Source organism: Petaurus breviceps, unplaced genomic scaffold (genome assembly GCF_028583685.1).
Source record: "Petaurus breviceps papuanus isolate PSGF00001 unplaced genomic scaffold, PetGlider_PUasm1.0 90650, whole genome shotgun sequence".
NCBI classification, from domain to species: Eukaryota; Metazoa; Chordata; class Mammalia; order Diprotodontia; family Petauridae; genus Petaurus; species Petaurus breviceps.
The window spans coordinates 2,374,183-2,397,231 of NW_027187299.1; the positions used below are offsets into that span (position 1 = coordinate 2,374,183).

At 39.3% G+C, this 23,049-nt stretch overlaps 1 protein-coding gene across 5 annotated transcripts in view; it reads right to left on the bottom strand.

The window, feature by feature from the left end:
* Positions 1-20,238, bottom strand: part of SLC35F3 (solute carrier family 35 member F3) — a 543,673-nt gene extending 523,435 nt beyond the window's left edge. The window contains exons 1-2 of one of the 5 annotated variants that reach the window (XM_069064852.1): positions 19,731-20,238; positions 18,945-19,174 (exon numbers count right to left, since the gene is read on the bottom strand). In XM_069064852.1, coding sequence (XP_068920953.1) covers positions 18,945-19,063 — 119 coding nt within the window. In that variant the 5' untranslated portion in view covers positions 19,064-19,174; positions 19,731-20,238. Of the gene's footprint in view, positions 1-18,944; positions 19,175-19,379; positions 19,679-19,730 lie in introns of those variants that run through there. The other 4 variants (XM_069064851.1, XM_069064850.1, XM_069064853.1 and 1 more) reach the window with 4 other exon arrangements.
* Between the last annotated feature and the right edge of the window lie 2,811 nt (positions 20,239-23,049).

Genomic DNA, 23,049 nt, shown 5'->3' on the forward strand with positions numbered 1-23,049 from the left:
ACCAGCTCTTCAGTCATTCAGACCTGCAACCTTGGAGTTATCCTTGATTTTTCCTTCTCTCCCTTGCCCCTACATTGTTGATTATATTTTAATAACTTCTTTTGTATGTATCCCATACTCTCCACTCACACAGTCTCTAACTTAGTCCAGGCCCTCATTACCTAGACTCCTTCAAAAGTCTCTTAATTGGTCTGCCTAACTCCAGTTTCTTTCCTTTCCCATCTATCTTCCACAAAGTTTTCAAATTGTTCTTCTTTTTTTTTGGAGGGGGGAAGTGAGGCAATTAGGACTTGCTGAAGGTCACACAGCTAGTCAGTGTCAAGTGTCTGAGGATGGATTTGAACTCAGGTCCTCCTGAATCTAGGACTGGTGCTCTTTTCACTGTGCCACCTAATCAAATTGATATTTTAGAACACAGAATTGACCATACCATTCTCTTATTCAAACATCTTCAATGGCTCACCATTACCTGTATAATAAAATGCAAGCACTTCATCTTGCCATTTAAAGCCTTCCATAATCTAGTTTGCAACTAACTTTCCAGTCTTATTTTATATCAGTCCTTTACATGTATTTGCTATTCCAGACAAAGTTGCGTGTTCACTGTTTTCCCTAAATGACTTCTCCATCTACTGCTGCTCTACCTTTGCACAAGTGGATCTCCATACAAAGCTGGAATGCCTCCCTGAGCTTTCTTCAAAGTACTGCTTCCATGTCACTTCCTACAGGATGCCTTTCCTTTTGTTATTCAGTCATTTTTCAGAAGTGGTCGACTCTTCATGACCCCATTTGGGGTTTTCTTGGCAAAGATACTGGAGTGGTTTTCTATTTCCTTTTCCAGCTCATTTTTACAGATGGGGAAAGTGAGGCAAAGAAGGACTAAGTGACCTGCCCAGAGTCACATAGCTAGCAAGTCTGAGGCCAAAACTGAACTCAGAAAGATGAGTCTTTTGACTCCAGGCTTGGCACTTTATCCACTGAGTCTTTACTGAGCCCCCAGTTAATAGCACTCTTTCCCTCTTGAAAATACTTTTCATATACTTAAGCATATTTCATGACATGTGCATGTTTTGTTCCCCCAGTAGAATGTAGCTCTTCAGGGGCAAGGGCTGTCTTACTTTGGTCTTTACATCTCAAGCCCACAGCACAGTGCTCTGCACCTTGCAGGCATTTAATAAATGTTTACTAAATTGAATGAATGGGCCCAGGTCTCCTGGTAGCAGAGTTAGGATTTATTCCTAGGTTCTTTTAATGCCAAATCTAGTGAGTTGGGCCAGATGACCTCGAAGATCCCTTCCAGCTATAAATCCATGGTTGTATCATTCTTTTTCCACTACACCACATTAACTCCTATGAGACAGACTGGAATGTGCTACTCAGAGCTTAACCAATGTAACTTTGTTTTACAGTTTCTTCAATTGTAAAATGAAGGAGTTAAACAATTTAATTTTATGCTCCCTTCCAATTCTAATTCTCTTCTCTTACAAGATGAATAGAGTTGTTTATTTTTCTACATCTGCCTCATTACCACCCCTGCTACCTCCATTACCTTGGGTAATATTGGGTAAAATACTGTTCTCACAATCACCCAGGAAGGAAAACATTACAAAATTCCCTACTTTACAGAGGAAACATTTGAGATTCAGTGAGTCACAAAGTGTCACAGCCAGGATTTGAACCAAGGTCTCTCCTGATGGCAGATCCAGGGTTATTTTGTCCAGTGCAGTTATTGGACCAGTCTTGAGAAATTGTTGCTATTGAGTTGTTTTCAGTCATGTCCAACTCTTTATGACCCCATTTGGGGATTTCTTGGACAGAACTACTGGAATAGTTTGCCATTTCCTTCTCCAGCTAATTTTGTAGATGAGGAAATTGAGGCACACAGGATTAGATGACTTCCCCACAGTCACATAACTAGCAAATGTCTGAGGCCAGATTTAAGCTCACAAAGATGAGTCTTCCTAACTCTCGGCCCAGCACTCTATACACTGTACCACCTAACTTCCCTGTCTTAGATAGCAGGATTATATGAACATTTTCTAAGGGTATCAAAGCCCCAGGTAGGGATTCTCATTCCAAGGGCAAGTACTACAAATACCACCAGGGACTAGTAGAAGAAGTTGATGAAGAGCCTGGAATTCTAAACTTGTGGCTAGGGGAGGAGGAAGGCAGAGAAGGGTGTCACATTATAATGAAGTTCTACTCATTCCTTACAAGTAGGAAGGAAAAGGAATTTACCTATTTTAAATTCAATAGCTTCCTAATTTAACTATTCATTCTTACTAACTAAATGTGCTACACTCTGTAACTGTTTTGCCATGGAAGAATTGTGAGTACATTGATGACCTCTAAATTTGGCTCCCTGGTGAAAAGCCCTATACACCCCACCCTGGCTATAGCTCTGAGGAAGACACATCATGCCTCATACCAGCCCCACACTTTCCCACATTGGTAGTTTTGCTTTTGTTCCTCCTCATTCATCCTCCAGTCCCCAGAATATTAAAACTGTGTTCGTTTTGTAAAAGTCAGCTAAAATGCTCCCTCCCCAAAGAAGCCTTTTCTCATAGCCCTGTTGGTAAATCTTTCCCCTCAGACCTTGCAGCACTGTAGATCTCTCCTATGTACTTTTCACATAATCAGAGCAACTTGTGAATGTCCTGTTCCTTACCATGCTGTAGGCAAAGCTTGTGTCTCATCTAGTTCTCTTTGTCCCCCCATCTCTAGTCCTTATCACAGCACTTTACACATTTTAACAAATATTTAGTGAAATGAAAGAGAGAGATGTCTTGGCAGACCAGATGACTGCAAAAGATGCTTCAGGAAGATGGTGCTACATTGGAGAGGGCTTAAAAGGTAGAAGTGGACTCAGAGAACAAGGAGGGCTTTGGATAAGCATCATTAACACAGCTGGAGGGAGCTGGCTGAGGCCTAGAAGGTTTCAAAAGTAGATTGGGGGAGCTAAAAGGAGGGCAAATAATATAGAAGATAACACCTTGTACTTGATTGGCCTGGTAATGAGAAGCCCCCACTGAGTCCTAACAAGGAGGGAGTGAGAATGATATAGTTGTTTAAATTTGTGTAACGCTTTGTGGTTTCCTTGCAGCTACCTGGGAGGTGCACAATACAATGATTATTATATACATTTCATAGATGTTAAAACAGAGACTCAGAGAAATTAAATAACTTATCCAAAATAGGTCTTGAACCTAGGTCTTCTGATTCTAAGTTTCATGGTTTTGTTTTGTTTTGTTTCCCCCACTATACTACTCTAAGTGTTGGTGGGGGATGGAGAAAGAAAGGGAGTCATTATCTAGAAGTTTTCAGGCATGTCTGACTCTTCATGACCCTGGTGGGGGTTTTCTTGCCAAAGATACTGGAGACCTTTTCATTTCCTTCTCCAGCTCATTTTACAGGTGAAGAAACTAAGATCAACAAGGTTCAATGACTTGCTCAGGGTCACACAGCTAGTAATTGCCTGAGTCCAGATTTGAATTCTGGAAGAGGAGTCTTCCTGACTATGGGGCTAATTCTCTCTATCCACTGTGCCACTTATTTGCCCAAAAGGAGGAAAGACAAGCACAATTATTGTACTAAAGATTGTTGAAAGCATAAAGAGTGGTTTCTGGCTGAAGATTTTAAATAAGCAGGAATAGAAAAGAAAGGAAATACTTGTGGGATTTTGTTCATATAAAAATGGCGGGTTTTAGCAGCTATCTGAGCATACTCAAGCTGTAAATCTATCCTCCTATGATCCTATGAGAGGCTGAAGCACAAATATGAAAACACAAGACCCTGAACTATTGATGTCAGATTTATTGAACACAGAGAGCAAGATATAATGATGAGCCTCTATCCCATTCCCAGTACTGCCTCACTGTGTGAGGGCAATGAGTAGAGCCTGGGTGTAATTCATTCCATTGACAATAGCCATTTTCTTCTTTTTGTAAATCAAAATAACAAGGCTTACAAGAAGATGAAATTGGTTGTATTAAATGTTTTCCTTGCTTATGAAATGCTCAATTTTTAAACATATACAATGGGATATGGTAACAGACAATACGTATGAAGGTGGAATTTTATCTTGTTTGATCTAATTCTTTATGCTTCAGGTAGGTATTAGATTAGATGTCCTCTAAAATGCCTTCCAACTTTAAAAGTCCATGAAAAGAAACACTTTCTTCTGGGAATCTTATCTTTCCTATATAAGAATAGGGGTCATTGAGTCAATTGATTGACTACTCAATCCCACTTAAAATAAGAAATTATTTAATTATGGGAGAACTTTTCTCAATAAATCAAAGATTTTAGACTAAATTTGGAAATTTCTTGATCAGCTAGAGTGACATTGCACAGGAATCCTGTCTGGATTTGCTGAAAAAACTTGGCTATGAGGGCGACTAGGTGGCACAGTGAATAGAGCACCCGCCCTGAAGTCAGGAGGACCTGAGTTCAAATCCAACCTCAGACACTTAACATTTACTAGCCATGTGACCTTGGGCAAGTCAAGTAACCCCAATTGCCCTGCCCTCCCCTCTCCAAAAAGCGAAAAAAAAAAGTAAAACCTAAAAATAAATAAATTTTAAAAAATGGGGCGGCCAGTTGGCGCAGTAAGTGAGTAAGAGCACTGGCCCCAGCGTTGGGAGACCCAGCATCGGTTCTGGCCTCAGATACTTGGCACCTGCACAAAATATAACTGGCCGTGTAACCTTGAGAAAGTTACTTAACCCCAATTGCTTAAAAAAAAAATAAACTCGGCTATGCCCTAAGAGTCATCTGTAAAATGCAAAGTCAGGTGGAGCCTGAGAGATTCAAATAAGTGGAGATGGCTCTAGTAAACCCTTAAAAAGGAATGAGATAGGAAGGAGGAACATAGCTGCAGTCTCAGTCTGTATCTCTCTCCCTTGACCAGAGGAGAATATGAAATTTAGAGGTCTAGAAGACTGCCTATCGGGGCGGCCAGGTAGCACAGCAAGTAAGAGCACCGGCTCCAGTGTTGAGAAGACCTGGAGATCGAATCCCGGGCTCAGCCACTCAGCAGCACCACACCCAGAAATAACTGGCCGTGTAACCTTAAGCAAGTTACTTAACCCCGATTGCTTAAAAAAAAAAAAAAAAGAAGACTGCCTATCTTCTCATCATGGTACTAGTAGCACCCCTGGATCAACGGACAGCAATGTCTGCTCTGGAAGCCAAGATTAGATGCAGATTCAAAGTTCAGCAATGAGCCCTGGCCCTCCCCCTACAAAAGAACCCCAGGTATGCCAAACCTAAGAGGAACATCTTGAGGACTTCCAACAATCATCAACTATGAGCTATTCTTTTGTTAAGTATATTCTCTAAGCTTGAGTCTACTTTGCCCTGGACTCTATGCATAATTGTGGGAGAATGTGTTAATGGGGGAGACTTTTGTACCAACTGTTATTAACACCCCCTTAATAAATACTCCCTTCCTAAACTAATTTAGGGTGACTGACTAATTGGTTTCAGCTACTAATCATGCTAGGAAGCACATCAGTGTGGGGATTGGGAGCTAAAGCAGAAACCACTCAGATCTAACCCTAGATCCCTGAAGGGAAGTGTAACCAGTCTTGCTCTGGGGATCTGACTCATCAGTACATGTGGGAGCTGGGATAGTACATGTGACATGCCTGGATATGATAGACTCACCACAAAGTGCTATACCAAATTCTTCCTGATATCTAAGCTAATCCTCAATCACCAAGCCTTATTAAGAACTTTGTGTCTCACCTGTGATACTTACTTTGTTGTTGTTCAATTGTTTCTGACTTTGTGATCCCATTTGAGGTTTTCTTGGCAAAGATACTGGAGTGGTTTGCAATTTCCTTCTCCAGCCTATTTTACAGATTAGGAAACCAAGGCAAAGAGGGTTAAGTGACTTGCCCAGGGTCACAAAGCTAGTAAAGTGTCTGAGACTGATTCAATGAAGATGAGTCTTCTTGATTCCAATTCCAGTGCTCTATCAACTGCCACACCTAGTTGCCTTGTATGAAAATAGGCTGCTTATTTAACCACTCTGGAACTTAGGTCTCCTCATCTATGAAATGTAAACAACAAGGCTAATACTATCTAAATCATGTGGTTGTTATGGAATAACTCTGTAAACTTTAAAGGGCTATGCAAATGTGAGTTTTTATTATTAGTCTTATTAATCAATCAATCAATCAATATCCATAAGGGTTTCATTAAAATATTGGAGATACAAAGGAAAAGTGAAGCCAGATCCTGCTCTTAAGGAGTTCACATTTTAAAGTGGGGGATAAACATGAAAATGATCAACTACATGCACCACACACACACACACACACACACACACACACACACACAGCATACAAAAGTAATTTCAGAGAGAAAAGCATTAGAAGCTGAGGGAACCTGGAAATGTCTCCTATAGAAGACAGCTTTTGAGCTGTCCTAAAAGAAACCAGAATTTCTCAGATGTGAGGTTAAGAAGAGGGAGCTTTATAAGCATGAAGGATATTTTTCTTATTTATGGAGGCTCTTGAACTCTTTGAGGCTCTGAAAAAGTCACTGAACATCCTTTAGTGGAATGCTAAAGCACTAAATAGCCTCTAATGCAAAAAAGAAAAGAATGAAAACACACAAAAAAATCAGTATTTTGCTGGTGGTACTATCTGGCTGTCACTCATGGAACACTACAATCTCCAAAGACTAAGAATTTGAGGTGCTCCAAAGGGTAGTGGAGAAACACAGGGTGAGCACAATTAGGTTTTGGTCAAGACCCAAGGGTATGTGAAAATGTTTAACAACCAACTCTCTGAACAAGAAGACGTATGCATGACACACTTTTGTGTTTCCTCTGCATTATTAATATTTCTTCCATGAGTTACTTAAATTTAAACAATCAACAATATAATAAATCAAGCTCTAATGTGTATTATTTGCAAATTTTCTAGACCGAGCTGGTAGATGCAGGCTCCAACACATCCCTGCTTGAGGCTTATTATATTGACTTTTCTGCAAGAAATAGTGTAAAATTTATCATTTATCATCCAGAAAAGCAGATGGGGTGAGTCATTTATCATAGTGTAAGTGATGGAATAAAAGATGGACAGCTTGAATCCTGTGACTGGTATCCACAAAATGTTAAGAAACCTAGAGAAAGGTTTACAACGAGTTAGATAGGTCCTCTACAAATAATTTGTGAGAGGAAATGGACAAAAAGGCACAATTTGGTTTTCTTTTTCAGTATGAAATGAAGGGTCCACATTGAGGAAACTACAAATGCAATGAAGCACTAAAACAGAAATGCCTTTCATTGACTATCCATCCATACATAAAGTTGAATGTTTGATAGGCCTACACAAAGAAACAAAGTAATTTGGAGATCAGAAGCTGTGGTGTAATCACCCTCATTCACAATGTAAGGCAGAATCTGTTTTCCTGAATGTGGAAGTCATTTCTGGAGAGAGTTTTGTACTTAGGGAGTTAGGGAATATGTTACAATTCACCTTCTGGCCCAGAATCCTTAGAGAGGCAACAATGATGTAATAAAGCCTGTTATAGATTCTAAGTGCACATACTCACCTACCATACAGTAATGAACTCCTGAACCATCACACAAATGACAACAGAAAGTCACAGGGAAATATTCTGGATTCGAATCAAATTGACTTAAATAGACCTACAAGTTGTCATTGTTCCACTCTGTATAAGATGTTATGCAGGTACTTACTAGAAATCTCAATTTAACTTTTTAATGGTCCAGTATGGGAAAGAGGAGTTGGACATATTTGAGAGATGATTAGCAGTTTTGGAAAAATAGAATTTCTGAATAATTACTAAAGAAACTATGATTATATCATTATCACAAGGCAGGACTGCACTTAAAATGACCAAGATGAGAAGTGTTCTGTCTTTGAAGCCCTCTAAAAACTAATCTTCCTTAACTTCTCTCAATAATCTATTCTAAAAATCAATGACCCTCAAAAATATTCTTCATTAAATTTAAATTTTCATATCACTTTTGCTCCTTGGGTGAAGAAAATGGGGAAAAATAACTTTAAATTGTAACAAAAAAGGGCTTAGTATGTCAAGATAGGAATTAGAAAGGCTTACATACAACCATAGAACTAGAGATACAGGGCTATTTAGTCCAATCCCATATTTTTAGATGAGGAAACTGAGGCCCAGGAAGTTTAAATGATTTGCCCAAAGAGACACACGTAGTTATCACCCAAAAAGGATTTCAAGTCCTTTGACATCAGATTCAATGGTTTTTCCACTGTGCTATGACAAATGTCCTTTTTGAGCAATTTTTATAAACAAGATGGGGCATCTAGGTGGTATAATGGCTAGAGCACCAGACCTGGAATAAGGAAGATCTGAATTCAAATTCAGCCCCAAACACTTACTAGCCATGCGACCCTGGGCAAGTCACTTAACTCCTATTTTCTTTCCATTCCTCATCTGTGAAATGGGGACACACTGAAAAAGGAAATGGGAAATCACTTCAGTATCTTTGCCTAGTAAACCCCATGGATGATATCCATGGGGTTACATATTGTTGGGCATGACTGAATAACAGGACGAAACACTTGTCTGAAAGTGGAAGAGTAAACCACCTATATTCTATACCATAGATATGAAAAGAGAATCAACAGCTTTCTATAATAGTATCAGATTCAAAAATAAAGGCATGTGGATATTAACTATATATCATTTAGCTTTTTGAGCCACTTATTAATAAAAGACTGAAGTCAGAGTTGGAAGGGATCTCAGTGGCCAACTATCCAGTTGCCCAGTCTTCACTTGAAGACCTCCACTGAGGTCTACATCCAGAGGAAAACCATTCCACTTTGGGATAACTAATTTTTGGAAAACTTTTCCCCTGACATTAACCCTAAATTTATTCCTAAATTTCAGTGCCTTTTTCCCGGTTTTGTCCTCTGGAGACAAATATTTATTTCTATTAAATCCTACTATTTTATATTTGACCTCATGTTTTAGGATCATTTTGGATTCTGATTCTAACATCCAATGTGATACCTGACTTCCTGGCTCTGTGTTATCTTCAAATTTGATAGTCATTAATTCTTCTAAGTCATTGTTAAAAATATTTTTCTTTCTTTCTTTTTCATGTTAAAGATATTAGATAGTGCCAGATCAAGCACAGATCCTTGATGCAGTTACTCCACTGGAAACTTCTTCCAAGTTGAACCTGAATCATTAATAACTCTTTCTTGTGTCCAGCCTTTCAACCGATTCCAACTTTATCTAATTATAAACTTATTTTAGCCCATATCTCTTCATCCTATCCACTAGAATAGCATGAGAGAATTTATCAAATGCTTTGCTTAAATTTAGGTACGTAAAGAGATGGCTAAGGGATCCGGCTTGGAATCAAGAAATCTGAGTTCAAATCTGACCTCAGACACTTCTTAGCCATGTGACTCCAGGTAAATGACTTAAACTCTGTCTCAATTTCTTCAAATATAAAGGAGGGATAGTAATAGCACCAATCTTTCAAGGTTGTTGTGAGGATCAAATGAGGTAATATTTGCAAAGCACTTATGGCACTGTTTGGCACATAGTAGGCACTATATAAATGCTATTATTATTACCATCATTATTATGGTTATTATTTATAACTTGTTCCACCAATTTAGTCATCTAAAATTTTATATAAAGAACAAAATGTCTCTCCTCAAGGTCTAAAAGAAAGAAGTTAACTTAAGGATAAAACTTTTCAGTTTCTCACATCCTGACATACCAGAAAATGTTGCTGTTCTCATTTTCTCTTCTCCCTGCTCCCCCTTAGCCTCAATTTCTCTCCCTTTTGAAATGTTTTAAACCTTACTTCTCACATGACAAGTTTCATCCTAAAATAAACTTTTACAACCAAATTGTAAATTTCTTGCAACTAGGTCATCTTTGAATTGCTGGTCTGACCTCTACTATTTCAGGAGAATCAAAAAGAAGTTGCTCTCCATGAATTCGATTAAACCATCAGCCACTTATCCAGTCACGACTGGCATCCACATCAGAGGCCTACATTCATAGTTTAGTCTGGAATTACGCAGAGGGTAGGTAGTAAGATAGGTTTTTTCCCCCAGCTATCCCCTTCCCCAAATCCTTTATAACATTACCAGAGCAATTAAAATTGGAAGCAACTTGAACATCTAATTTCCTGGTTGCTGTTTGTGTTATTGAAATCCATACAATTTCTCCCTTTTGGACTATAAACTTCATTGGCTAGTCAGCTTTCCCTTTCATATTTGTATACCCTAGTTTTTGTTTATATAATCAGTGGTGAAATGTAATGAGTTAGGAACGGAAGTGGAAGGAATATACAAAAATGTGAGGTAATGCAAATAGAGAGTTAGAGAATCTGGGCTCACATATGGATCCTACTACTTACTATATTATTGTCTTCATGGTGGGCAAGTTATTTAATCTCTCTAGGCCTTAATTTCCTCAACTGAAGGATTGGACCAGATCAGAAGTTGGCAAAGATAGCCCAACGGATCCTGCTGCCTGTTTTTGTATGCCCTAAAAGCTAAGAATGATTTTTTACGTTTTAAAATAATAATTAATTCTTAGATGGTGGACCATACAAAAAATGGGCAGTGAGGGCAGATTTGGCTCATTGACTCCTGGATAACATTGTCACTAAAATCCCTTTATTGCTCAATGTGATTGTAGTGTGTAAAGAATTCAGACAACCTGAAATGGTCCTATCAGATGAGATTTATTATCACTGACAAAATTACTTTAAAAAACATGATTTCATTATTTTAGGCACTCCCTCTACCAGTGAAGATTAAAAACTCTATCCAATATTGAGAGTCCCTGAGATCAACCAATCAATCCATTGAGCCACCTCTCAGACTTTATAGAGGTTGGTCCATGAAGGACAATCTTGCTGACTCCTATCTGAAGTCTTTCCAGCTTGTTAGGACCTGTTACATTCTGCTGTGTAGTCTTTGTCAATCCTGAGTCACCACATCATCATCACAAAAACACTTTCATCCACTTGTAAAGAATAAACAAAACACTAGTCACTTTGTCCAGCTGTGTAATCATCTGAATATTAAACATAAATGAATAAGAGAAGAACATTTTGTCCCAGGTCTATTTCTTTCTTAGATCCATCAGACAAGATAGGGAAAATGTAATAATAACAGGAATAGGGACTAGACTGTGATTTTATTGAAAATAATGAACAATTGACATACACCTCAACTTTCTAAGCTCTAAGGCTTAGAAATTGATGGAACAAGCTTCATTGGGAACCGGGAATGCAAAGAAAAAAAAATGAAATGCCCGTTTAATCAAGGAGTTTTCATTCTAGAAAGAAGAGACAAAATGAAATCTTAATTGCCAAATCTACTGCCTTTTTCTCAATTCTCGTTATTCTTTACCCCTCTGCATCCTTTTACATGGTCAGTTGCTCAAGGAATAGAGCTCTGGGCTTGCCCATCAAGAAGACCTGAATTCAAATGTGGCCTCAGACACTTATTAGATATGTGACTCTGGACAAGTCAATTTTTGCTACCTCAGTTTCCTCATATATAAAATGGAGAGAATAATTGTGCCTACCTCACTAGGTTATTGTGAAGACCAAGTGAGATAATGTTTCTAAAGCACTTGGCATATAGTGGGTGCTTAGTAAATGCATATTCCCTTCTCCCCTCTTTTCTTGAATACTCTCTCCTCTGGAGGTTTTTGTGACACTCTCTCTCCTGGTTCTCTTTTTACCTTTTCAACTGTTCCTCAGTCTCCATTGCTGGAACTTCCTCCAGATCATACCCACTGACGATGAGTGTCCCCCCAAGGTTCTGTTTTGAAACCTCTTTCTCCTCTATACTACCTTCCTTGTCAATCTTGTCAGTTCCCATTCAAGTCAATGATCTCATGTAGATACCTTAAGGTTGGTGAGGCCCTTTACAAATATTATCTCATTTTATCCTCACAACAAGCCTAGGAGATAGATGCTATTATCATTTCCATTTTATAGATGAAGAAGCTAAGGCTGACAAAAGTTGAATGACTTGCTCAAGGTCACATAGCTAGGGTGTGTCTGAGCTGGATTTGAACTCCAGAACTTCAGGTCCACCACTCTAACCACCGTGCCATCTAGATTTATATGTTCGGCCATAGATACTCTTCTGAGCTATAGTCTCATATCGCTAAATGTCTACTGGACGTCTTGACCTAGATGCCCTGTAGACATCTCACACTGAGCACTTCCAAATCAGAACTCATTTTCTTTTCCCTCAAACTCTCCCCTCTTCCCAACTTTCCTATTAAATTCAAGGGCATATCCTATTCCTAGTCATTCATAACCTAGGTATAATCCTCAATTCCTTCTTCACATCTACCCTACATTTCCAATCTGTTACCAAGTGTCGTAATTCCTACCTTCACAACTTTTTTTTATACACATCCCTTTTTCTCTACTCACAGTCCCGCCCCCCATACAGGTTCTCATCGCTTCCTGTCTAGGTTGTATCAATAGCCTACTCTTTGGAGTCCATGCCTCATCCTTCCCCATTTCAGTCTGCCCTGTGCTCTGCTGCCAAAATGATCTTCCCAAAGTACAGGTCTGATCATGTCACATTCTGCTCTGCCTTCAGAAAGCTCCGATCTTGAGATCTGGTTGATATGCATAGGTTTAGTTCATAGTTCTAAGACCATTGAGTAATTCTTGCTAGAATTTCACAAGAATCACCAAAGTCAATCAGTGCAAGTGTAAGAAAAAAAATGTTGTCTGTTGGAAATTTTGGTAGTGATTTCAGAGTTGGGTTGGATTTTGAATTTTTATCTCCTTGGTATGAGGGGGAGGACTGGGGAATGTTGTTAGAGAATTGATTATACAGTTGAAGCATTTCAAGCCTGACATTACATCAGGAGGCTTCAAGATTGGTCGAGGGCCTTAGGTTCTGGAACAGAGCTATGGATTCTATATAGAATATCCATTGGTGAATAAAACTCCCCAAAATGCTCTGGACATTTTCTCTGGTCATCCCCTATGCCTGCAATGCTCTCCCTCCTCAAATCTGACTATTGACTTCTCAGGCTTTCTTTAAGTTTCAATTAAAATTGCATCTTTTACCAGAAGCTTTCCCCAATTCCTCTTATTTCTAGTGCTTTCTTTCTTTTAATGATTTCCTATTTATCCTGTACATAACATGTTTTGTATAGATTTGCTTGTATGTTTTCTCCCCCATTAGAATGGATGCTCCCTGGGGGCAGATGATATCTTGCCTATTTTTATATCCAAATGTTTAGCACGGTGTCTGGCTCATAGTCAGTGCTTTATAAATGTTTATGGATTTATTTATTGACTCAGGTTGAGATGTTATGGAAGGAAAGATGCTACTTTATCCTGAGGATACAAGAATGATAGATTCATTTGTATGGGAATCCAACTTCCGTCACCAGAAAAAAAAAGGCAAAGTAAGATTAGACAATTTTATTCAAAGATTAGTTAAGAAAGCTAAGGTAGGTTTTACTTCTATACACTTCTAATTACCTTATCCTTTAGTATTATTTCTAAATTTGTAGTTTGGAGTGGGTGGACATGGGAGATACATGGGAAAGAGAGAAGTAGAAGCTAGAAGCAGACATCAAGATACCATAGCAGTGTAAAAATAAGAGGGAGCCATAATTAGGGTTTGCGTGTGGTAGATCTTTGAATCAAAGGGGATTCAGAGAGCCAGGGAAAGGTTTGCAGTTACTTGAACTGGAATTCAGGGGTCAAAGATAATGAAGGTTAAAAATCCTTTTCTGAAGGCAGTGTGTCTCTCATCAGTTCAAAGTGGAGAATCTGGTGCCTTGGGAAGAACAAGCTTGAATTAGGTTTGCTAGCCCTAAAGCCTAGTTCTTGGTGGTCTCTATACAGATCATCACTAGGAAACATTTATATGCATTCAGACCCACATATAACATAATTTATGCACTAGATTCCTGAAAAAAAATTGCATGAATAAAATCACATTATAAAGATATTTAGTGGAGGAAGCTAGGTGGCACAGTGAATAGAGCACTGGCCCTGGAGTCAGGAAGACCTGAGTTCAAATGTGACCACAGACACTTGACACACTTACTAGCTGTGTGACCTTGGGCAAGTCACTTAACCCCAACTGCCCTTCCTCCCCCTCCATAAAGATATATATATATATATTTCATTATTTAATGTAACTGTTCTCCCACCCAGTATAAAGCCTTTTGGAAATAAAAGAATCTTTTATTAAAATAAATATTCACCTCCTAATTAATTTGATGTAGCTATTAATATTTGGGCTTTTTCTTTCTTTTAAATAAAGATCATATGCACACTGCATAGTTTATCATAGGATTTATAGATAGGAATGTCCTAGACCATTCAGTTCAATCCTTTCATTTTCTAGGTAGAAAAGCAGACTGGGAGAAGTTAAGGCACTTTCCCAAAATGACATAGATAATAAGTCAATAAACATTTCTTAAGCACCTACTATGTGCTGGACCCCAAGCTAAGCCCTGGGAATACAAATATAAGTAAAAAGAAGGAAAGTCCCTACATTCAAAGAATTTAGTCTAATAAATAATAGAATCAGAATTCTAGTCCCAGAACTTCTGACTTCAAATTCAGTGCTCTTTATATGAAAACATGAAATTTCATATACATTAATATCATTTTATTTAATTCAAATGCATTTTTATCATTGCCTTTTATTTTTTTACAAGTTATTACCATTCATATAAAGGTTAAAACAAAATAAACAAAACAAAACTCTGGGTACCATAAGAAATGATCCAAAGTATCAAATTAGGTAATAATCACTGAACTTCAATTTGTGTGCCATATGTAGGTATATATTTTCATATATACCTATATATGCACGTCAGTATGTTTTTTCCCTCTTATGACTACCTTCTAGAGTCATTCCATTACTCATTAGCTTCTTCCTAGAGGACAGAGAAGGAAAAGAGGAAAGAAGGAAATCTCGGTCATTACTTTTGTTATGTTCTAGCAGCTCTGGTAAAATAATATTTATATAGTGCCTGTTATGTGCCAGGCACTGGGCTAAGTGCTTTGCAAATATTATTTCGTTTGATCTTCATAAAAGGCAAGAATAGGAAACTGAGGCAAACAGGGGTTAAGAAGCTTGCCCAGGATCACCCAACTATTAAATTTCTGAGATCATATTTGAACTCAGGTCCATCCTTTCTTCATGTCTGGAGTATATATCATATCCACTGAGCCACTTGGCTACCCCTGGTAATAGAAGGAAAATAGTGAGTGGGAAGACAGGAAATTGTTAAAATAGAGGTACTCAAGCTCAAATACTTCCTGATTCTAAAATATATCACACTGCAATAAAAGGTAACAATGGTGAGTTAGCCCCTTTGGGGGGGGGTGTAGTTAACTTTAAAGTAGCAATTTGGGGTTCAATTAGGTAATAAGATGATAGGAGAAAGGGTTTCATGCACCAAGTCTAATGGTCTAACATTAATGGGAAGGAGAGATGAGAGAAAAGAAGTAAATTCAGAGTAAGGCAGGTCAAGGACCCTCATGGGTACTACTTAGCCCTTCAGGGATTACAAAACCTGGTCCTCTGAAGTTTAATCAATGGTCCAGTATCCTGGACAGTGTGTATATATATATATATATATATATATATACACACACACACATATATATACATATATATATATACATACATATATATATTCTTTAGAATCAACATATTCTAGGACTTTTGTGATAATTCTCACAAAGATATCACTTATTTATGTGGATTGATTGAGGAATACTAAAGGAAACCTGGCTTTTGACCTCTTTATGAATGTCCTATTTAACTATGAGTCACCTAATAGAAGAAACTCAAGGTACAAGCATACACAATTTCTCATGTAAGTGGTATTTGAGTAATTTTTTTCCCTACAAAACCCAGCTGATTTGCACCTATCAAACAGAGCCTAGAAGCTGTTACTTGGCAACTTCTTGAGTTGGGACAGAGATAAAAAAATCTGAAAGATGAATGTCAGGAAGTCTAAATTATTACTGTATCTTGGAGTGACAAGCTCATTATAAGGAGAAGGCTTGAAGCTTTCTATAATTTAATCAGGACAGTGTAAGATGAACATTAACAATCCATATCTGTGACATAAAATATGCACATACACACAGAAACACACACACAATAGCAACAACAACAACAATAGAAGTAAACAGCAGAAAAGCAAGAAATACATAAACCTTTCCACCTACTTAAGTAAAAATGGCAACAACCAGAATGGTACCCTGAACTCTCTCTGAGTTTATTAATAAAATATCATTACTTTCAACTTTCAACTTAAAAATATTATTAATTCAATCAAAATGTCATCTGTTGCCCAAAGCATTTTTATAAAAAGAAAATGTCTTGAAATAAGTAATTATTCCCATAGGCAAAGAAAGAGTAAAATCAACTGGGTTTATTTATAAAGCAACAACTACTATGGCCTAATCCATTAATGAATAATCTGTCAATTTGAAACATGCCAGAAATCAGGGGTAAAGGAGCTTCTTGTGCCTTACTTTTCTACCAATGTAGATAGCTCCCTCTCTGCAGCTTATAGTTTTAGAGTCTGAGGGTGTTGAGAGGTTAAATAAGCTTTCCAAGGACCTATTTGTACAAAAATATTTATAATAGCTCTTTTCGTGGTGGCTAGGAATTGGAAACCAAAGGGATGCCCATCAATTGGGGAATGGCTAAATAAGCTGTGCTATATGATTGTAATGAAATATTATTGTGTTATAAGAAATGGCAAGAAGGATAATTTCAGAAAAACCTGGAAAGGCTTACATGAATTGATGCATAGTGAAGCAAACAGAAACTGGGGAACATTGTGCAATATTGTTTGAAGAACTGTGAATAATTTAGCTTTTCTCACCGATACAATGATCCAACATAATTCCAAAGGACTCATGATAAAGCATACTATCTGCTTCCAGAGAAAGAAGTGATATTGATTGAATACAGAATGAAGCATGCTATTTTTCATTTTCTTTCTTTTGAGTCTTCTTATACAAAATGACCAACATGGAAATGTTTCACATAATTACATGTGTATAACCTGTATCTGATTGCTTACCATCTAAGGGAGGGTGAAAGGGAGGGAGAGAGGGATAGAATTTGGAACTCAAAACTTCAAATAAAAATGTTAAAAAATTGGGGGAAAGATGAGTTTTCCAGGGTCACGCAGCTGTTACATGTCAAAGGCAAGTAGCACTGGTATCCAATTCTTCCTGATTCACAGGACAGCTGTCTATCTACTATGTGAGGCTACCCCTGTCAGTAATATCTCAAACTAGTAGGGGAATAGAATTACATTTAATAATAACTTTAATGGTACAAGACGGGATTTTCACTGCCATCTTACTGACTTAATTACTAAGTGTATTTGCACAAAAGCAGCAGTTTCCCTTCAAGAAGGGAAGTCTTTTATATCTAAAGTCATAGACCTTGGTAATAAGGTATTCCTTTCCCAATAAACAAATTGTGCCAGTCACAAGAAGAATTGGAAAGGTGAAAGAGTGTATTATGATTTCAGGGAAAGTACAGATGAATCCTGCAATCTTATGGAACTCCCTTCAGTAATTAAGAGAGCAAATAGAGAAGCAAGGTCTATGTCACATAGGGGAAAAAACCCAACCAAGCAACCAAACAAAAACCTACTTATAATGTGTTTTAATTTTTTCCACCCTGTGTCTGGCTTTTTAGGTTGAAAAAGAAAATTTGCTTCCTCACCTCTCTTCGGTACAATATAAAGCCCACATAGACAGGAAAGTTTTTTAGTACAGGTAGGCAGGAGATGTAAGAGGACACAAGGTTTATTTTGACCCAGATGCAATCATAATGGTTCTTGTTAAAAAAAAAGAAAAGAAAAGAAAAAGAAAACATTTAAATTCATTGCTCCCCCCTGCAAATGTCTTATTACTGACCTAGACAACTGCCAGCACACAGAGACATTAGGAATGATATAAAGATAGACATTTTTTAGGACCCATAATGATTAAGAGTAAAAACCTGAGTTTATCTCCTAGGAGCCAATAGAAAATATTTACAATCCAAACAATGAAGATGAATATCGCCTTTAGAAATCTTCAAACTATTAGACATCACCCCAAAGCAATGACTGCATCCTACTTTTTCACACTGGGGAGACAGTGCTAGTCTCCTTTTTGCTGTGTCAAAGTGTATCAAGAGGTTTTGACGGGATTTACTAGTGTCAGTCACTGTCACACATCCCAAGTGACAGGAAAGACCAACTAACTAAACTTGATGAGGGTAATTTTGATTTTGTAAATTAAAATATTAGCAAAGATAACAGGTAGGGTATCCACAACGAAAGTCTCAACTATTTCAGGGCTTAACACAGCTCATGGCACAGAATAAACGAATGGTAATTGACTGACTTCCATATAACAGCTATCCATCTTGCAGAGAGCACATGTCAACAACTAGAACACAGTAAAATTCAGTTCAACAGAATAATAAGGATTGGGAATAAAGGAAGGCTCAGGTGTAAATTGTCGCTCCTAGGAGCCAATATCTGACTAAATATGGAAGGCTGCCATCCACAAAGTGAATCAGTACACACCCTGGGTAAAACCTCCAGATGCACGCTGTCCACCATACTTGGAATTCTGAATTAATTATTTAGTTCTCTCCAAACATTTTTCCCCCACTCTCTGGAGCATGAGGTGTAGGTTTAGGGGGAGAGGAAGTATGAATAGACAAATATAAGTTGAGGAATTTAGGTTATTTGGCTATGAAAGTAAAAATTCCTGCCCCACCACCTTTGCTAAGCTGCTAGCCCTGAGGCAACTGTTTTCGGAAAAGTTAGATAAGGATGCTGAGTCTGCATTTGCTGCCTGAGACTGGGAGGGATGAAGGTGGTAAAGGGGTGTGGAAGGGAGGCGGCAGTCTTACTTTTGTAGCTGGCTGCCCAGGGCTGGTAGCCGTAGTAGCCAGTGATGCGTAGAATCCTCTCCTCGATAGACGTGAGCCCCACTGATGCGCTGGTGAGGTCCTCCACCGAACGGGACCATTTCAAATCCTCTTTGATCGCTTCGTCTACCACCAAGTACTTGAGCTGCCTGAGCTGGGGGCTGATGTCCGACAGCCTCCGGGGGCTGACGTCGGGTGACCTCCTCATGCCACTGAAGCCAGTAGGGATTTCCAAGCAAGGTAGTTGAGGGCGAGGGAGGGGAAGAGAGGAAGAAAAGAAAGGAAATAAATGAATTCTATAAGCCGATATGAAGGAGAAGGAAGGAGAGGGAGTCGTCCCCAAACCTCCAACATGCAGGTAGAGGCAGAAGGGCCACTCGTTCTTTCTCCCTCCCTTCCCCTCTTCACCCCAGTCACCTTTCCATCTCCACTCCTGTTTCTCCTGCAAGCACCAGGTTCAAGTCCTTTCTGCTGCTTCGCAAGGGGAGCATGAGTTGGGTGGGAGGATCGAACACCAGGTCTCTGGGCATTGAGATCTCAGAGAGGAAAGGGCCAAATAAAAAAAATGCAACTTCTCTAGATGCTCCCTCATTCAACCTTGTCCCTTAGCTCGTTGTCCCTGACCCATGAACAGATGGGGAGGGGGTCACCCTGGGCGTAAGGGTGACAAAAAAAGAGAAACCACTGGTGGCCTTCTGTCCAACCCTATCCCAGGGGGCGATTCCCCGTCCTGGACTCCCCAGGTTCCTGTCCACTGGCGCTACTCACATCGCAATGGTTTTGCCCCTGGGTGCGCCGTTTGGAAACTCTCGAATCCCCATAGGGAAGAGCGGCGAGGGGCTGGGCGCTCCCAGACTTCAGGCAGACGCGTGCTGCCGGCGGGGGCTCTCACCGGCCGCAGGGACTAGGGGGAAAGCGGAGACGCGCTTCTGTGGCGGCCAGGGCTGTCAGCCTAGAGCCGCAGAAGAGAGGCTCTGCTGGTCGCTGTGCCTCCTTTGACCCCCTCCTCCTAGCCGGTCCCCTTTCCTCGCTCCAAACCAGAGGACTTCCGAGCGTCCGGCGAGATGCAGGCAGCAGGGGGCTAAGTCCCCAGCCCGCGTACGCCTCGGGGGAACTGGGGGAGGTTGCAGTCAAGCAGCAGCTGCCCTGCTAGGAACGGTGCTGCCCCAGGCACCTGGGTTCGCTCCGAGCCTCACAGCCCCGTGCAGGAGGCAGGGAGCAGGGGAGAAAAGCTGGCGCTCCAGCGGCACCTGGGGCCGTGTGGTGACTGTACCCTTCGCTGCCGGCAGAGGGAACCAGGCGGGGGCGCTGCTTCCCTCCCCCTCCCATCTGTGTCCTTTACCTCTCAGATCAACCCAGCCCAGATCAGCTCAACCCAGCCCTACTCAGCCCATCATCCCAATCTTTGCAGAGAACTCATCTCCCGTCCCTCAGTTTGCAATTAGCCAAACCACGTAGTAATTTACTTAATATTATTTGTCATCTTATGGAAAAAAAATATCTGATCCTTTGGTTGGCGTGGGTTACAAAAATTACCATCATCACAATTCGTTTCTATATTCATAAAATCAAACTCTGAACTCCCACAGATTAAGGAATATATAAGGACACCAACCCTGCAATGAAGTTACCTTTGCTTAAATCTCCTGGCAGACCCTACGTCCAGCCTGGTAGTAATCACTAAATCAGCATTTATTCTCAGGAAGCTTATATTCTAACCGGATACCAAATACCCATTATTTCCCCTTCCCCTCACTTTTCAGTTTGTGCTCATCCTGCTCACTTTAAGTGTCGATTTTCTCTTCAAGGAGTAATATCAATGTTCTTGAGGAAACGTCAACTACAAGCCAGCATTTATTAAGCTCTTACTATGTGCGGAGCATTATGGTAAGCACGGGGGTTTCACAATACAACCGGGAAGAAAAGATACACCATGCCCTAGAGCTTACATTCTAACAGAGGAAAACAACACATAAAAAGGGAAATGGAAAGGGAGAGTGATACCTGTGCAAGATGGGTAAATCTAGAGAAGGAGGGATGGCTGGTCTGAGCCCTTCACCAAAAGGAGGCTGCAGGAAGAACTCACGAATGGGAGTATGCAATATTCACAGAAAAACGATGCAAACTTCTTGATCCCACACCTACCGTATGTCAGCCTTTCTACCTTTTTGCAACAAATCTCCGCTGATTACATTGTCATTGCAAATCATTTCACCTTTCTGCCTCTCAAGTTCCCCATTTCACCTCATTTGGTGAATATTAGGAGTAAAGACTGGACATACAATTTTAGTTTATAGAGAACTCCTGGAGGAAGAAACTCTCTTGGCATGTCAAGTTTCCTAGAGCACAGAGAATTTAAGTGATTTGCCCAGTTTCATTCTTTCACTATGTCAGAGATGAGAGTTGAACCTAGATCTTCCTGGATCCCAGGTAATTTTTTAATCCACTAATCCATACTGGTGAAAATTATGAGGAATAAGTAGATGAATAAGAAACATGTACAATTATTTCTTGGAGGTTATCAAGTGAATCACATTATCATAATTAATTTGTTTTCTCACACACTACACAACACAATAGACAATCATAATGACATTCTAGGTTCCTTCCTAGAGTCAATTACACAGTAAAATACCTCCCTCAGACATTGTCTACACTATATAACCTATTAAAAGTATAAATGTCTTTTACAACATCCTCAACAAGTTGTCATCGAGGCTTCTGGAAGTCCTCCAGAGGCAAAACTTTCACTACTTTATGAGGCAGCATATTCTGCTTTTGAATAAGTCCCAACAAAATTGAGTCCCAGTAAAATCCCATCTTCCTCTGGAAGTCTTCCCCAACCCCTCTTAATTCCAGTGCCTCCCCTCTATTAATTATTTCGCATTCATCTTATATGTAGCCTGCTTTGCATTTATTGGTTTAGATATTGTCTACCTTATTAGATTGTAAGCTCCTTGAGGGCAAGGATTGTCTTTTGCCTCTTTTTGTATCCTCAGTGCTTAGTATAGTGACTACCACATAGTGGGCACTTAATGAATGTTTATTGATTGATTTTTAGTTGTTTTTTTTTTTATTTTTCAGCTAAAATCTAACTCTTCAGAGCTTTCACCTAATTCTAGGATGGAACCTACACAGTCTTTGTAAGTGTCTTTTTTTTGCATGTGAAAACAAAGTGATTGTGATAATGTGATTCCTCCATGCTAAGCAGACCAAGTTTGTTCTCACTTCTGAATGATAACTTTTCAAATATGTGAAGATGAAAATCATTTTCACCTCCTAAGTCCTCTCCAATCTAACCTCAACCATTCTTTGTATGGTATGACTTTCAGAACCCTCAGTACCATGACCATTTTTGTCTATTGCTATCCAATTTAGTAATGTTCCTTCTTAAATGGGGTGCCCTGAACTGAACACAATTCCCCCCAGGACGTCTAGGCAAGGCAAAGTTCAGGGAAATTGCCATCTCCCTACTTTTGGACGCTAGCATCTCTAAACATGGTCTAAGTCTGAATAGACCTTTCATCTGCCATTTCACTCTGCTAACTCATATTGGACTTGCAGCCTATTAAAACCTCAAGATCTTTAGACAAATTGCTTTATGACTGTTTCTTCTATAGTATACTGCTAAAATGGAATTGGTGAACCCCAATGTAAGAATTTAAAATTATTACTATTCAGTTGTTTTTTTTTTTTATTAGATCAGCCCAAGGTACTGGGTTGTCAAGATTGTTAGCCATGAAGACTTCTTTATCCCTTTCACCTCTGCATCATCTGCAAATTTGACCTGTATATCATTTATGCCTTGATCCAAATCATTAACATAAATATTTAATAGAAAAGGACCAAGGTCCAAGGACCAGAGCTCTGGGTCACTTCACAGAGGAAATCTCTCTAGCTAGATCTTGATCAATTAATCAACAACCTTTGAGAATGGCCCATCAATGAAAGCTGAAATTACCACACCAACCATATAGATCTTGTCCATAGGTATGCCATGAGACACTTTGTCAAGTGCTTTGCTCTAATCTAGATATACGCCTAAGTCTATTTGTCTGGCAATCCTATTAGAAAAGGAAATATATTA